This window comes from Rattus norvegicus, chromosome 16 (assembly GCF_036323735.1).
Source record: "Rattus norvegicus strain BN/NHsdMcwi chromosome 16, GRCr8, whole genome shotgun sequence".
In the NCBI taxonomy this organism is placed as follows: domain Eukaryota; kingdom Metazoa; phylum Chordata; class Mammalia; order Rodentia; family Muridae; genus Rattus; species Rattus norvegicus.
This window is the reverse complement of record NC_086034.1, coordinates 77,266,739-77,283,888: the sequence shown is the minus strand read 5'-3', so window position 1 is coordinate 77,283,888 and position 17,150 is coordinate 77,266,739. Positions and strand designations below refer to the sequence as shown.

At 42.4% G+C, this 17,150-nt stretch overlaps 1 protein-coding gene across 2 annotated transcripts; it reads right to left on the bottom strand.

Annotated features, from left to right (window-relative positions):
• Window positions 1-6,393: 6,393 nt before the first annotated feature.
• Window positions 6,394-10,516, bottom strand: Defb51 (defensin beta 51). 2 transcript variants are annotated; one of them, NM_001037547.1, is made up of 3 exons: window positions 10,380-10,516; window positions 7,404-7,480; window positions 6,394-6,831 (listed from the first exon to the last, which is right to left on the bottom strand). In NM_001037547.1, exons 2-3 carry the CDS (start codon window positions 7,453-7,455, stop codon window positions 6,695-6,697), a joined length of 189 nt encoding a protein of 62 aa, NP_001032636.1. In that variant the 5' UTR covers window positions 7,456-7,480; window positions 10,380-10,516; the 3' UTR covers window positions 6,394-6,694. The 2 variants fall into 2 exon arrangements, with proteins under 2 accessions (NP_001032636.1, XP_063131757.1); XM_063275687.1 differs by lacking the exon at window positions 10,380-10,516 and having other exon boundaries at window positions 6,503-6,831; window positions 7,404-8,075.
• Between the last annotated feature and the right edge of the window lie 6,634 nt (window positions 10,517-17,150).

Genomic DNA, 17,150 nt, shown 5'->3' with positions numbered 1-17,150 from the left:
GTCACCCTTGAAAACAGCTCATGGTGTTTAACAGACACGATTAACCCTTTAGAAGACAGAAATAAAATTTAAAAGTGAAGTGTGAACAAAACCATTTTTTTTTATACCAGCAGAAGGAGACGCAATAATTCTCAATATCTACAGAAAGCCTTTGGGTTTGTCAAGCTCTTTCTTGAACACATTTTGAAAAATTATCAAGCCTTTCAGAATTTTGTAAGAATTGATCTAACTGGTGGTTTCTTTCCCCAGACAGACTGAAAGAGGAAGCTCATTTGTGGATGCAGAGCCACAAGGTGGCGCAATAAGGCAAGTTTCTTCATGCCTGCTCTCCATACACTCTGGTAGCTCCCCTTATGAGAAGCCAGAGTGTACCTCATGTATACTTATTTATTTACTTAAAGACTGTACATGGACTGACCCTGGGGCTCCAACCTCATAGGTAGCAATGAATAGCCTAGTAAGGGCACCAGTGGAAGGGGAAGCCCTTGGTCCTGCCAAGACTGAACCCCCAGTGAACGGGATTGTTGGGGAGGTGGTAATGGGGGGAGGATGGGGAGGGGAACACCCATAAAGAAGGGGAGGGGAAGGGATTAGGGGAGGATGTTTACCTGGAAACCGAGAAAAGGAATAACAATTGAGATGTAAATGAGAAATACCCAATTTAATAAAGATGGAGAAAAAAAAGTCCAGTGCAATGAATTTGACTGCATCTACTTGAAAGTACAAATATAGCTGTCTTAGAATGTCTTGCTACCACAAGATATCACAGGAATCCCATGCAGATAACTGTTATTTAAAAGAAATGAACAAGGTGAGTGAGGATGTGGAAAAAGTAGGCTCCTGGGCATTGCTGGTGAGAATGTGGAATGTCACAGGACTATGGAAAGAGGATGAAGGGTCTTCAAAAGGCAGGAGGCTTGGGTGGGTCGGTACAACCACATAACCTAGCAATCCTACTCAGTTCATGAAGTGGAAACTTAAAGTCAGTTATGTCAAATGATGGCATTTGGTGTCAATGTGACACCAGGTGAAAGGACGTTTTGCTATAGCAGACACGTGAATGGACACACGATGTTTAGAAGAAATATAATTATGACTCTATAGACATTGGGAGCCTGGGCATTGGTTCACTTTGCTCCACCTCGCTAGTCTTGACTGACGGCACACATGTACTGGTTTGCCTTACATTTGCTGTGCCTCACATTCAATGACTTCCTAGAGAGAAACTTGACAAAGGACTGGTTGTGAGGGTCCTGTGGCTTCTTGCTGCTCTGTGGACTCGAGCAGGTGGGCAAGCTGTGCAGTTTCTTCTGGATTAAACAGCCCTTTGAGCTGACTCATGAGTGGTGTCTGCCGAGTGGACTGGACTGCAGCTGCTGGTTCGTGTTTGGTGTTTGCTAGCGGACTGGACTGAGAACAATGAAGATTGGAATTGCTCTGAAGAACTATTTCTAAACAGGTCTACTTCCCTTGTATCCTGATAACCTTTCTTTTCCACTGCCTCTAGTGGGTGGTGGGCTATAAGGGAGGTTGAACGCTTATTAAACTAGGTTGTGGAAAATATATGCCTACAAGTTTATATCCAAAAGAAGGGAAAACAAAAAACTAGAATGGATAGTTGTGCACACACATACATGAGACTTTATTCACAATAACCTGGTTATGCCCTCGGTCTGTCTGCTTATCTGTGATGGCCTGTGTTGGTTGTCAATGTGACTACATCTGGAATGAACTGAAACCAAGCAAATGGGTATATTTTGGAGGGATTTTTCTTGATTGAGTTATGTGAAGTAAGAAGACAAACCCTAAACTCAGAGACCCACCTTAAGCCTTCTGGTAGCAGCCAATTTAAAGGACATGGTAGATAAAAGGGTTAAATGGGTTAGTATTTTTTTTTTTTAGTGAGAAGACTTACAATTTTGCAAAATTAAACAGTGACAGAGATAAATGGAGGTGATGATTGGTCAGCAATGGGGATATACTTAAAACGGAAATTTTAATATTACAGTAAAAATTGATTGAAATAGCAATAAAAATATGCATTCAAGTATATTCTTTTTTTTCTAAGAACTCTGGGGAGTGCATGCACTGTGGAGGCTGCTTCCTTCAGTAAGCAGGACCTTTGACTTCTCGTCTCTGCATGCCTCACTGTATAGCCATGAGCATGCAATGCAGTCTCTGTTTAGAGCATACTCTGATGCATAATGAGGATACAGGAGTTGTACAGCCAGTTGGAACTCAGGTAAGTCCTGGTGACTTGTTTGTTCACATAAAGCACTGTGGTCAAACACTCCTCCATGCTGCCAGCCAGAGTTCCTAAGATTCTGTAGCCCAAGACCCCTGTTGTCCTGCAGAAACATAGCCCATCTAATTGCCTCTCCCTGTTCTGATGTTTGCAAAGCTTGGGTTTCGCAGTCTGTTCTTGATTGTTTACTAAAATAAGATTTGTCCAGCAGGTGATGGCATCCTGTCTCCCTGCATCCTCTTGATTTCCTATTCTGTATGCACAGATGTCAGGGCTGGAGGAAACAGCAAAACTCTTCGCACATCCTTTACGGGGGAAATATCCAGTCTCTGATTTTTGGACTGTGGTTCCTGCATTTCTTCTCATCCAAATCAGAGCTGAGGGAATGACAGCAATGAGGTAACAACTAACAGGTTGAGATTCTTGCTATTCTGTGCTCCAAGCACCAACCTTCCTTGACTCTAGAACTTGAGAGCCTAGCAACTCTCCCCTTTGATGACCACTCTCCCACCCTCTTTTATCCCTAGCCTACATCTCTCTCTCTCAAGTTGGCATCGGGAGGTAAAACCTTTTAATTGGTATAACTACTCTTGAAAATGCACTTTTTTTTGGTGCTAGTTTTATTCACTCCTTGCAGAAGGGTTCTTTTATTGTGGTCTCTATCTTCCTGTGAATACGGAGTGGCTCTAATGCATTGCCTGTCCTGAACAAGAAGAGCTCAGAGGGCTGTCTGTAAAGCTCAGACAAGTTCCACTCTGCCCCTGATTCCCCAAGCTGTTCCCTGGGACCCAACCATCCCCATCAGAGAAGGCAACAGTGAGACGACAGACAGGCCAAAGTAAAGCTGTTGAAATCTCTGAGTCTGTAATGTACAGAGCACATGGCTTCTAAGTAACACTCATAGCCTCTTGTGGGTACAGTGATGTTGGTAAGAGTGCCAGCTTTGCCTGGTACCCTACCACCATCTAAGTCCCTGCTGACCACCTCTGTGATGCAGGTGGGATACATTTTTCTTGCCCCAGAATTGGAGCAACCTCATACTGGGAGGAGATCCTCATTGCTTTGAACCTTACCTCTGCTGTTCTCTGTGTGAAGAAAGAAACATTGCATGTGCCCTAGTTTACTAAGTCCATTAATTCTTCAAGTCTGTACCTAAAAGTTATAAGTGATAGTGAATTTCAGGAAGCTCTGCTGGTTTATATCTTCTTGAAGACTTAATCCTAGAGCTCTCACCACAGGCTGCCCGGCCTCTGCCTAAAGAAAGAGTTAAGTTATGGGTTCCACATGAGTGTCTGCCCCAGAGGCTTGGTGGTAGTGGAGTGAGCTTTTGTGTCATCCTTGATGCATTAAAGAATTTCTTACAGTGCTTTCTGTGTGGCTTGTTCCAGCATGTTCCAAGACTGAGAAGAGATAGCAATAAGGGTATTTTTTTAACCCAATATCCTCAAGGTAGGACATCAATAAAATATTTTAAGCTGTTGGTTCCAAGACTGAAAATACATGCAAGCATTACCACATGAAACTGACCACGCAGCAGGCAGGCTTCATAGACTTATGTGAATAAATAAATTTATTTAAAAACAGATAAAGAATGTGTGGGGAAAATGCATGGGTAAATAGTTTTGAGTTAGCAATTCTACAATGTGTACTACTGTCAATATTTCATGTTGTACGGTAAATCTATGTAAAGTTACTTGCTAGTTAATATCAACATATGCTTTGAAACATGTAAGTGAATCGATGAAAGGTATGGATAGCGGTGGTAACTAATGAAGAATGAGTGATTCACACCTGGATCTCAGATCTGCACAGTCTGTTATCTGATCCTTGACTTCAGAAGATCTGATAATTCCCAAAGATGCCGGTGATTGAGCATAGTTTCAAACTCAGAAGAACTTGACAGCCAAACTGTAAAACAGATGGCGTTAGGCACCAGAGAACAACCAGTCTCTTATGTTCTATTCAGTGAGGCCCATCATGGAGACCCAGATACAGAACCTTCAGTGCTTCATATTTCTCTCCCTTGATATCTTTTGAAATCTTACATTTGTAAATATGCAATATACTGAATGTTATTTATTCATTGTTGTTTTAAGCTCAAGGAAAGTTTTAATAGAATTTCGAAGAAAAAGCATGAAGAATATTAGCTGTAAATCTTGGCACAAGATGGGGAGGGGAACATTACAGGAAGAATGAAAAGTCCAAGTTACCAGAGGAAGCTTATTTAGGCTCTGGTCAACATGTGAAAAACAGATGAGAGGAAAGGTACACCAACCTAACAGAACCTTAAGGGAGATCTGCAGCAAGCATGTTAAGGGATAAGAATTCTGGGAAGGAAACATACATTAGCTCTTTTTTTTTTTTATTAACTTGAGTATTTCTTATATACATTTCGAGTGTTATTCCCTTTCCCAGTTTCCGGGCAAACATCCCCCTCCCTCCTCCCCTTCTATATGGTGTTCCCCTCCCCATCCTCCCTCCCTTGCCACCCTCCCCCCAACAATCTAGTTCACTGGGGGTTCAGTCTTAGCAGGACCCAGGGCTTCCCCTTCCACTGGTGCTCTTACTAGGATATTCATTGCTACCTATGAGGTCAGAGTCCAGGGTCAGTCCAATACATTAGCTCTTTAAAGGACTAATTAGCCCTACTACCTCCTCAGGTAGACCACCTTGAGGACTGTCCTTTTGCCAGATGATTGACAAGTCCAAGTAGAATGTTATGATTCCTCCAAGTCAGGAATTCGATTCCCTTGGTCATGAGGAATTTTCCCATAATCAACCTGTATTGCCACTGCAGAGGTGACCCTAAAATCATTTAGGAGATGGGCTGAAATTGGAGCATAGATAGAATTTACTTGTACCATGAAAACCTGCTTGCCAGAAGGCACAAATGTCTGGATTGGAGTTTTAGCTCCCATCCTCTTGTACAGCCCCGAGGATTCTGTGTTTGTTTACAGTCCCAAGAATGCAGATATCAGAAAGGAACTCAATCCTCTGTGGTAATCCCTCCTAACAGACCAGATAAACATCTTTATGCACATCTTTGCCAATCCAGGCTTGCAGCTAATGGTAACCCTCGATGACCTGCAAACCCACATTGCATTTGCATTAGGTAGCCACTGCCCAGGATCAGATGCATGGCTGATACTGTTTGTCACGTGTTATGAGGCCAGTTGTGAGCTCTTGCTTTCCACGAGACTGTGTCTGGTAAAAATGCGGGTGTGCCTGGCATTTTCTCCATGCCTCACGATTCCCTGACTACTCTGTACTAGTTCTGGCTTCCATCTTCTCTCCATTCCAACTTTGCATTGTACATCTAGGCCAAGTCCTTCACTGAGGCAGAACAGAGTGCCTCAGTATACCACAGCTAATGTCCAGATGAAGACAAGGTAAGAAACTATGAAATGTATAAAATAGTCCCATCTATAACCCTGCAGGGAAAGGCCTCTGACTGTAATGTGAAGTCCCATCTTTCCTCAGGCTCCCACCCACATTTCCACAGAACACTGGGCTCTTACAGGTAGTGAACACGGGGGCTGTGGTGGCCACGTTCGTGTCAACATGACACAATCTAGAGTCATTTTGGGAAGAGTGACCTTCAGTGAAGAAACGCCATCAGACTCCCCTCTGGACAAAACTGGGTGATGTATTCTTGGTTGATAACTAATGTGGGAGTGCCTATCTCGCTGTGGGCGGTGCTGCCCCTGAATTGGTGGTCCTGGGTTCTATAAGGAAGCTGCCTAAGGAAGCCATGGAGGAACAAGTCAGTGAGCAGCACCCCTCCTGGCCTCTGTATCCACTCCCGCCTCCCCATGCCTTCCATGAGGTCTTCCCATGGTTTCTCTGGGTGATGGATTTACAAGTTATAAGATGAAAAAGAGCCTTTCCTCCACAAGTTATCTTGTCATGGTGTTTATTATAGCAATAGAAACCTAGGGAGGCTTCCTCCCCAGGCCACTGGGCCAGCCAGCCACCTCCTCAAGTGAGCTTTGCCTAACACTTTAGCCACTGCAGTAGCTTGTCTCCAGCTAACCATAGTGAACTCTTTTGCATCCAGCCACGTTCCATATAGGCGGGGTTTCTTTGGAAATTAAAAGAGTCTTTGACTTTGCATTTCTATTTATTGTCTGTGATTTTCTTTTCTTTTCTTTTCTTTTCTTTTTTTTGGCAAGTTTTTCAACCTCGTCAAATTTTGATTTCTGTATCTATCAAATGTGGACAATAAAGCAGAATGTTTCCAAGGATTATATACAAGAATAAAAACCTTTGTAAGTGTTATAACATAGACAGATTCTTCAGATTTTTCTCCCTCCCTCTGCCTACCTCTTCTTTGGCCACAATAGCAAGCAATGGTGACGGCAGAGCTTTGTGTGGTGTAGACTTGAACCTTTTGCTCTCAGGCAGCAGGAGCCACACTGAGATGCCAGGTTACTTGACCCTCTCGCGGCATCAACTTCTTATTTTACAGCAAACAGTGAAGGCTCTGCAGGGGCCTCGGAAAGGCTCACAGTTTGGTGTTCCCTGCTTCAGGCAGATACCTCCTCGGAGGTAGCAAGGTCTTTGAAAATTGAGGGCGCTGGTGATAGCTAAAGGCAAAAAAAAAAAAAAAAAAAAAAAAAAGAACGTTCGCATCAAGTCTGGAGAAACTTGAGGTCACTGCTGTGGAGAAAATGCTCAGAGGTCGCTGTTCAGAGCCTATGGAAAGTCTTTGCTATCATGCATGTCTACGGTAGCCGAGTAAGTTTGGTTCATGTCTACGGTAGCTGAGTGGGCAAGCTTTGTTGTCAGCTCTTCCTATCTATTTGGTAGAGAGGCAGCTGAAGATGGCTTTCCTAAGAAGACCTGGACCTGATGATCGTATACCAAAGGTACGTTCATAGCTAATTAATTCTCATTCTCTCTCTCTCTCTCTCTCTCTCTCTCTCTCTCTCTCTCTCTCTCTCCCTCTCTCCCCCCCCTCCCTCCCTCCCTCCCATCCCCTCCCTTTCACCTCCCCCGCTTTGGCTTTCCTTCTGTTTCTTTCAGCATTACTTGGGATAGAATCTCGTGTCTTGAATTTAGGGGCCCAGTCATCCCTAAGTGCTTTACTTTCCAATGATTATTAATTTCAGGAAAGGAAAAAGCAAAAATAACGAGAAAGACCGTGATTGGTATTTACCGTGCAGTACCTGGAAGATGGCAAGGAGAGCCAGGAAAGCGTGGATTCTCATTATTGTGGAGTTGGGTCCCGAAGACCTGACAGTGAAAGTCAAGAAGGCAAAGAAAGTCAGGAGGCTGTTTCTCTACCAGAGGAACTCATGGTGGCCCAGAGGTCTTTACTGAGAGCAGCTGTTGATAACATCGTTATTCACAGTTTAGAGTGACTTGATTATTTTCCTTTGCTAATAAAATCATGCAAATATTGTACTGTCCTAAAGCCTGGATTGTGCCCTCAGTCGATGACAGTGACGCCTCACAGTGGTACGGTCCTCTGGGCAGACTCCCCAGGTCCTACCCATTGCTGCCGGCTTCTTCCTCCTCCTACTGGATATGAAGATAAGGGTTAGGTGAACCTAAGATATGAATATCAGAAGAACACCACACCATGACACGCAGTCAGGCTACTTCCAAAAGGAAACTGAGAATGGTCCCTCACAAATCAGGACAGGATTCTGAAAACATGTTGATGTGCTGGGTTATTTCAAATCACCTTAAAAGGAAAATCCCCTGTGGTTTGGGACTGGGTATCATCTTAGTAGATATTTATGCTAAGACAACAGGGACATTATCCTTGTCAAAAAATGGTAAAAAGAATACATCCATTGACTTCTGAAATTTGAATATCAGTGTTTTCTTGCACTTATATTTATTGTTTTTATGATTTAAAAACATGTATTACAAAATATCAAATGATAGAGAAATATTAAAAGTGAAAGGTTAAAAAAATTGCTTCTTGCTTACAACCATTATTTATAGTTTAGAACAGTGGTTCTCAACCTAGGGGTCAGATGATCCTTTCCTCCATTAAGGGTTGTCTAAGACCTTTGGAAAACACAGATATTTACATTATGGTTCATAACATGGCAAAATTACAGTTATGAAGTAGCAATGAAAATAATTTTATGGTTGGGAGTCAGCATGGCATGGGAAACTGTATAAAAGGGTCACAGCATGAGGGAGGCTAAGAACCACTGATATAGAGTGTTTTCATTATTTTCCTTTGCAAATAAATTCATGTAAATGTTACTTTAAATTTAGGATATGTGTGTGTGATCGATCTTCATAGCCAGCTCACCTACGTTTTTTCCATTTAAAGGCTATCTGGATAAATCTCCAACTTTTGTTTAAGTGTATTCATTTTAAATGTGTGTGTATCTTTAGAAATGTATGTGACTATGACCTTGCCTGCATTCTTAGAACTGGAACATTCTAGCAAAATGTACTTCAAGATTTACCACATGTTACGAATTGCTCATTTGGAGACCGCCATATACTTTACTCTTACTAATGTGTAAGCATTAACTATTAATTATTAACTCTTAATATTATTGCCAAGACTTGTTATCAGAAATTACCTTGATCGTTGTCAGTGAGGTGAGTGAATAATAATATTTCTGTTTATATTAATATGCAATGTCATTCTTTTTTTTCTGAGATTGAAGTGTTTTTCATGGCCACTGGCTATCTTTGTCTCTGCCGACTCATTTTCAGGCCACTGCACTCCTATTTCTTAGTGATTCCAAAGGACTCCATGTATATTTAAGCTACTTGCCTTTCCTTGTCACATGTATCCGAAAGATGGCTCCTGATTTGCCTTTGCCTGGCACTTTGTCATCCAGTGGCTGACATTCATGGCTGTGCCCGTTCCTCCCCGGTATATTATTCATGTCCATCTTCTCTTAGGGATGCTCATTTTATTTGTGGTTTAATCTAATTCTGTCTGCATTTTTGGGTCAGGGCAAGCCTTAGTCCTTTCAGCCCTGGATTGGAGACAGTTCTCAAAACCCGTGGCAGCCGTTCACTCTCAGTCACAATATGAAGAGTGGGTTTTGCCCCATCCAGAGATACGAACTTCTGAAGCCCACAGAAATCCCATCACCAAGTGTGGAATCTCATATAAAAAGCACAGGTATGGCTTCTTGCTAGTTTTTTTGAGGAACTGAGTCTGAGAGACTTTGACCACACAGCACTGTGAGGAATGGAGATGTTGGGGAGTACAGCAGGGTACTGTGAAAGGACGTTCCTCATGCTCTCTGGCTACAAAATTCCAGAGCTCTTAGCACCAACCTTGCCCAGTGTGCCTGGATACCACTGGTTGCTTAGGAACTCTATTATCCTCATCCCTCTATCCTCATCCTTCAGGTTGTATCTCCCCGTGCTAGCTGCATTCGATCTTACAAAATAACCCCTGACTTACCTGATCAAGTTGGAAGCTTTGGTACTGCTTTGTTAACGTGTTAAATCGAAATCGTAGGAGGTTTTTGTTCGTTGTTTGTTTTTGTTTTGTTTTTTAGAAAAAAGAGTCAAGAGCCTGATGTAAGGGTTTGCCTTAGTTGCATTTGTCTTACTAGCATGTCTCCTTGGTTCTGTGTGTAATAAGGTTTTCCTATAGATCCAGGATGTTTCCCCAACATTGCTGACAGGATGAACAGTTGTGCTTTATAGTTTCTCTGCAAGGCTTTCACTTTTCTGTGATTGGCAAGGATTGTTGTTGTGTTCTGTTTTCCGAGGAGAAATCTGTTGATTTTGTGTTCTATCTCACTGCTGGAATTCTAATGTTCCTTTACCTTTTGGTGGTTATCTCTCCCATGTGTTATAAGTGTTTGCCTTAATTGCACTTAGCATTATGTTTAGTATGGCTGTGAGAATACATGGCTAAAGCAATGGCTAAACCTACCAAAGGCTTCACAACCTCTCCAAAGTACCGTCAGCTGGGGGATTCGAGCATTCAAACCCAGGGTCCTAGGGGGATGTCAAAACTGTAACACTTCTTAGCAGTTTTTCAAACACAAACATGTAACTATGTAAAGATTTGCCCCCTTGCCTCCTCATCTAATTGCACAAAATAACATTTAAACTGCTAGAGCCTCCAGAGGTCAACCTCTTAATCTATTATCTTACCCATGTCAGATGAGATAAAAGAACTTCACCTTACCAAGCCACTTGCCGGTAGACAGCCTTAAGTCTGAGGAAATTTTTCTTAGCAGAGCATAGGAAATGGCCTCATTTCTTCTTCATTTTCTTTCTCGCCCCTTGATACTTCCCATAAGAGGTACCAACTCCTTTAATATCCAAAAGCCAGAAAGGGAGGAAGGTGGTAAATCAGATTTTTAAAAATAGATGTTTCCGCAGTTTGTTTTTTTTTCCTCAACTTGTGTGATACCTTCCATCAAAAGCCTTTGATTTTTCTTCCAGAATGCGATTAAGAATTTCAACTCATGCATCAAGCACAGGTTGTCGTTATTGACTCAGATTTCCTTAGAGATCAGATTTGAGTCTGTGTCTAGTAGAGAAACTGAAAGAATTTTAATGAGCACACAAAAGCCTGATGCCTCTATGATCCTTCACCAGAGTATGCTCCTTTTAGGGTCTAGAAACAGTGAGACTCTGTTCAGCTCAAGAAATTTATTGGATAAGGAAAAAGTCAGAGGCATTTATCTAGCAATACTGGAAGAGTTGTTACTGTTTCAAGCCCTGAAAACAGTCCCTGAGAACAAAGGGAAGGTGAGAAGAAAAACAGTTAAATGTAATTCTTGATTTTTAAGGACAGCGAAGTGAGGAAGAAGAGGTGGATGCTGAAGTAGCCTTGGAGGAGAAGAAAGAAAAGACTCAGGCATGGAGAGCTTCATGAGAGTCTTTTGAAATCCTTCAAGGTCTCATGGCACTGCCCTCTGGAAATGCCAGATTCTAAAAGGAAGATAACTGGAGAGTTAGAGCATTGCCTATCTCATCTCTCTCAGGAAAAAGAAAGCAAAAACAACAACAACAAAAAAAAAAAAACAAAACAAAACAAAAAAAACAACCTTTTATTCTCTTCTCAACCCTCTGGCCTGTAGAATCCCAGGCCTCCCACATCATCTCTGTCAGGCCTTACGAAATCAACCTCCTCTCTCACTAGAAAATATCATTGCTTCTCTGTCATCCAGAGCTAGTTAGACCCTCTGATATATTAACCTGTCATTCCAAAGCTAACTCACCCATCGTTCCAAGGCTACCTCCTACTGCTCTTTGTCTTCTTGGCGTCGAGCTCTTGGTATGAAGCATATAGAGAATGATGCCTTTCCATGACAATGAGACAGCTTTCACAAAGATGTGGAACCCTTCAACTCACTCCTGTCTGTCGACCTCACAGATGTAGACATCGACTACATGCCTCCCAACTCCTCCTTCGGTTAACAATTTCCAGTCCTGTGGCAGCATCCTATCCACATCAGGGTATTCTTGAGCTAATGTAATAAGAGGGTAGACTTGCTTTGCTTCTGAAAACAAAATTTTACCCCTTCTCTGTCTTTGGTATAGCTTTGGTGAAAACGGGCTGCCATGCCCAACGATAACCTTGTCTGGAGCTCTGGAGTTGTATTAACCAATGCACACAGTCCTTTACTTTACCCTCAAAGCCATCTTTAAAGGCGCTTCACGGAGGGGCTCTTCCAGAGAGGAGAAACTAGGTCCAGACCATGGTCAAGTGGAGTCCAGCTCAAATTTTACTCCAATGTATGCTCACCAGCTCAAGTTCAAGTCATGCTCATGCTCAGCTGCACCATGCAACTTTGCTTTTCTGCATATGAAATCCTTCCTTGTGAATAATAGGTCCAGAGACTGTAGGAACATTGAGCAGAAAACACAAACATGAATGCACCGACGTTTGGAGTACATACACCCTGATCCTAGCTCTGTTTTGGCTAAGAGTTGTGGAAAGGAAGGAAAGAAGGAAGGGAGGGGAGGGAGGGAGGGCGAAGGGAGGAAGATGGGAAAGAGAACAATAATGGTCTTTGGGTCTAATTGTATCTTCTGGATCACTAAAGTAGTCACTAAAACTAGGTGACTTGGAACACACAGCCCAGTCCCCAGCCCTTCTAGGTCTGTCCCTGCTCCTGTGGGCAACAGAGTACTGTGCTCAGTTTCTTCACTCTTGAGTGGTTATTGCTACAGGTCACAATACTGCCCTGACCTTGTTCTGGTCACGCTAAGGAAGAACAGCTCACCCCGAATGTGGGTAGCTTCAGTCCATGTCCTGGAGTCTTAGAGTGAGTTCAAAGATGAAAAGAAGAGGACAGAATGATCATCATGACTGAAATCCTGTTTTCTGGCTGCCTACATGGGGGTCAGCCTCGAACCTCACTAGCAGGGAAGGCGCTGCTTTCTCCCCAGCTTGAAATCTGTGGCGCGCCCTCACCTTTGCTGTGTCTGTTATCCCATCGTCCTCCCCTGAACATAACATTTCACAGTCCATCTGTGTTACTCAGTTAGGGCTCCTATCACAAAACAGATGGGACCGTTCAGATCATTGAAACAGTAATTTGCACACAATTCTGGAGGTTGAAAATCCACAACCACAGAGGTGACAAGGGTGCATCATACTCAGGCTTCCGTCCCTTGGTGCCCAAGATGCTACTTTCGGTCATTTCATCTGATGACCTTTTAATTGTGAGCAGAACCTTCTGGTATCACTTCTTAAGCTCTATTGCTTAAGATGTACACTGTCAGGTCCAAAGGAGACTCCGTTCTCCCAAACTCTCTTGGTTAGATTAGAGCCAGCATTCCTCAGGAACTTGTGAAGCCTGTTTCCTTCTAACAAATGAGTCGTTTCCCTCAGCTCTGGCAGAAGGAACACATGGCTATCTATGGTGTGCATTAACACACCAAAGCGCATGCTGGCCTCCAAGCTCCCTCAGTATCACAGGTACCCACTACACATTTCCCACTCAGTGCTGACATCCTAGCTCTTCCCTCCTCCTCCTTAACTCTAAACTCGCACCAATGGGCTTCCCTACCCCCAGCCACTCATTCGCCATATAGACTTGCTATTTCAGATGGATCATATTTTTGCTTTCCTTTGCCTGCACTCTGTCTACACATCACACACACCCACACCCACCCCACACACCCACAGACACGCAGTTACACACTCATGCACTCACACACACACACACACACACACAGAGACCTCTCCATCCCTCTATCTCTCTGCTCTGCTCCTGTTTTCTCACAGTCAACTTGCCATGTTCTCTCTCTCTCTCTCTCTCTCTCTCTTCTTTCCCTCCCTCCCTATCTCACTCTGCTCCAGACCTTCCCTCCCTCCCTATCTTGCTTTTCTTTGGATCTCCACTGTTCTCTCTCTCATATCTACAATAAAAACCTTCCCCTTAACCATACTACAGAGTGCTCATGTCAGTTTATATACCAACAGTCTTATTTAACCCAAATCGCCTCTCTGAAAACTTGGCCTCCAAACACAGTTGCAGAGACCTAATTCTTCCTAACTCCAACCTTTCCTGTGTTCTTTTCAGGTTAGTGTGGGTGGTGAGTCCCCATTATTTTCTGTGCCTACAAGCCTGACCTTTTCAAGAACTTCTCCTGTCATGAGTCTATTGAATGTCCAGATTCTGATGACAGAGTTGGTTGCTATGCTGACATCTACTAGATCCACCAAGGTTACCAGAAGACACAGTATCCTCTGCTCCATTTGGAGCATTCTTGAGCTGCTCAGACTCTCCCAAGGCATGCTCTCTTTCCACCCTTCATTCTTCCCCAACAAAATAAACACGGTTACAGGTAGTCGCATGTGTAGAGAAGGACTCTGTGATTCTTGTACCTTTTCACTTTGCTTCTCTACTGACCCTCTCAGCTCCAGGCTTTTGGGGGCTTAACTTCACAGGGTATTTGGGGTGAAAGAGGGGGGGAAATCCCTTACTCCATATACCTTAATGCTAAGCCTGGGCCTTCTGAGAGAGAATGGATCTCTTTCCTTGTCAGTACCACAAAGAGAGAGCGCACTTCTAGGTCCCTTCAGAACCTCCAAATACTAAAATAATAATAGCAACAACAACAATAATACTAATAAAGTCCTTCCTATGGAAAAACTAGTAACACTGGAAAATGGATTTATACTAAGAGCAATAACAAAATAATATCGACAAAAGGGATGAAGGCAAAGAAGGTAGGATTGATCCTCTTGGTCTCAGAGAGGTAGGTCCATACCTATTATAGGTGAGGGGGATTCTCATTTTGAAGTTATGAGTGAGAATGAAAAACAGAAATAAAAAGGAGAAGGTATGATCGGGAAGAGCCTCTGGGTGTACACTAAAACCTCGTAATAGAGAGGGACTGAGGGATGCTGGGAGACCCTGGCCAGGTCTACTCTGATAGGTTAAACAGGCACCTCAGTAGTTAGTCCCAGAGTCTGAGACTTAACAAGGTGGCTATGCCTGATAAAATAATTGTTGTCCAGAGCCAGATAATTCGTGTTTCCAAAACAAAGTGGACAAAAATAAACGATAAGGGTAAGAATGCTGCTACCCAGTTGACTTGACTCACAGATGGGAAATGAAAACATCCAAACGCTGTCTTATCCAGGTTCCTTTGTTTTGGAGAATTGTTGATTTTTATGGTCCTATCTGAATTTTTAACTATTTCTGTCAGGGTTTTCTTTTTTCAGAATTTTGAGAGGTGTTTCTTTTTTATTTGCATTTGATGTTAGTCACTACGTGAACAATCCTTACAATTGTTCCAATTTTTAGAAAGGTTATAAAATAAATGTCCAACAGTAAAAGACATAGTAAATACCTCACTATTGGTTGTTGAACAGTGCATCTAGTGTGATGTCACTAATTATAACACAGTGAATGTTTCAATGTCCAAAGTAGGGAAAAAAATAATAAAATATATTTTGTGTAACCGGCATAAAAAGGGTAGAATTTCTTATGATTAAATATCTGTTAGGCCACATAATTTTGGGATGATTAGGTTAGAGGTGGTCAGGAGGTATGTCCCAGCATTGCTGTCAGAAGTCTGAGAGGCCCTGACCTAAGGATTCTCCCTCAGGAGAAACAGGATCCTTGAGTATGACACAGGAAAGAGTTTTAGGACTAATACATATTAGGCAGAGTTAGAGTGTATTTTTAAAAAGTTTTTAACATTGACTTAAGCATGAGTATTGGTGGGAGCCTAGGAAAATGGCAGCCATATAGACATGGGTATGGGCTTCTCAAGAGAATCTTGCATTATGTTCTATAGTAGCCTTGCACATGATTGTGATAGCTTATGGAGTTATATTTTCAAAGGAATGACTATTTCTCTCTCTTTCCTTCCTTCCTTCTTTCCTTTTCTTCCTTTTTATTTCTTTCAAATGAGATCATAGACTTATTTCCGGTCTACTGGCTAAGAATACAGGGTGCTGCTGCTGAGGTAAAACAGCAGGTCAGAGGTTCAAAGGAGTCCTTTTTTGGCTAGGTTATAAGGGAGTTAAAACATATTTTGATGGTAGACAAAGTTGATCATCCCGTCTTTGTGACATTCTCCAGAAGTTGCGGATTTAAAAGCTGAGAAGAGAGTAAAGCCAAACTCCAAAAGTGCATGCACTCACTCGGGCCGGACGCCCAGTCTGCTCTTCATCCTTTGAAAAGTCTTTAAAAAGATATTGCCTCCATGGAGGCGATCTTCGCACTACCCGTTGTTAATTGCAACAACATTCAGAACTCTTGACTGGCAAAGACCTCAACCAGACACTTGAGGGAGGGGCTCGATTCCTTTCCTACATCTCCTTAACTTTCTCTACTTCAGGCCAGGGCTTTGAGGACAGTTGGGCTGTAGAATAAACATATCCCTCTCAGAGATAGGAAAGATACACAAAAGGGGGCAGAAGGAGGGAGGAGGAACATTTGAAGAAATACTGGTAGAAACTGTAACGAACAGAGTAAAATTACAGAGATAAAATAAAAGTGAAGGAACCACGCCATGCTGGGAAGAAACAGCCTCCCCATTGATGGGCTTCGATAAACAACATTAAACAAATCCTTGGCAAATTCAACTCTCTTTACCCAGTATTTAACAGCCTTTGCTAGTTACACAGCACTCTGAGTTCCCCTGGAGGGACACTCACTGGTATTTCCTCATTCCTTTTCCCGTTAATTTTTTTTTTAAATTTAAATTTAGTGTGTCTATAGGGACAGAGGAAGCTGATGTTCTAAGAAACACATAGAGTCTTTACCATGCAAGTCCCTAAGAAATGTATAGATAGACAAAGAAGATCCCCCAAATCTATAAAAAGCCAGGAGGTTCCTCCACACTTTAAAACCTGGGGAATTGTTTGTAAAAAGTTTGGTAGTCTCTATCCTACTTTATGCCCAGACTTGAATCAAACTATGTGTTGGGCAGCCTCTGTCTCCCGATTTGCTTCTGAAGAAGGCAAATTGATACTTGGAGAATTGAGAACCCCTTGAGCCACCTGACACTTCAGCGGAAATAGGTGTTGAGGGTGGAATTTGAATATTCAATCAGTATTTTTTAATTGTTGGTTTGATCAGAAGAACAAATCTACTAAAAATTGTGATTCTTAAGGCTAAAATTTAACAGGGATAAAACTGTAAAATACTAATCTTGTAAGAGCTGCTAATTTTTCATAAACAAGTTATATAGAAATTATAAACAAGTATATAAAAAGTATTATTGAGAAACTACTCCAGAGTTGAATTTACTGGTCCCAAAGAAGGAGGCCAGGGAAGTCCCCAAGGGGAGCAAAGACAGATGGGAGGGGGAGAGAAAGAGAGAGAGCCTGTATGCAGAGAGAGAAGAGAGAACAACCTGTCTGTATTATGTAAGCCAACTGCCCATATCCTTTCTTTTCCATTACCTGGGGTGGGTGGTGGGCTAAAAGAGAGGTTAAAACACTTAAAAACTATCATTAAAAGTAAGGGTTGATAAAAAT

What these genes read in the sequence shown, in the direction of transcription:
- Defb51 (NM_001037547.1), bottom strand. Translation starts at nt 7,455, where the DNA reads ATGAGAATCCACGCTTTCCTGGCTCTCCTTGCCATCTTCCAGGTACTG. An exon ending in CATCTTCCAGGTACTGCACG is followed by an intron (nt 6,832 to 7,403) that starts GTAAATACCAAT and finishes TTTTGCCTTTAG; the next exon opens with CTATCACCAGCGCCCTCAAT.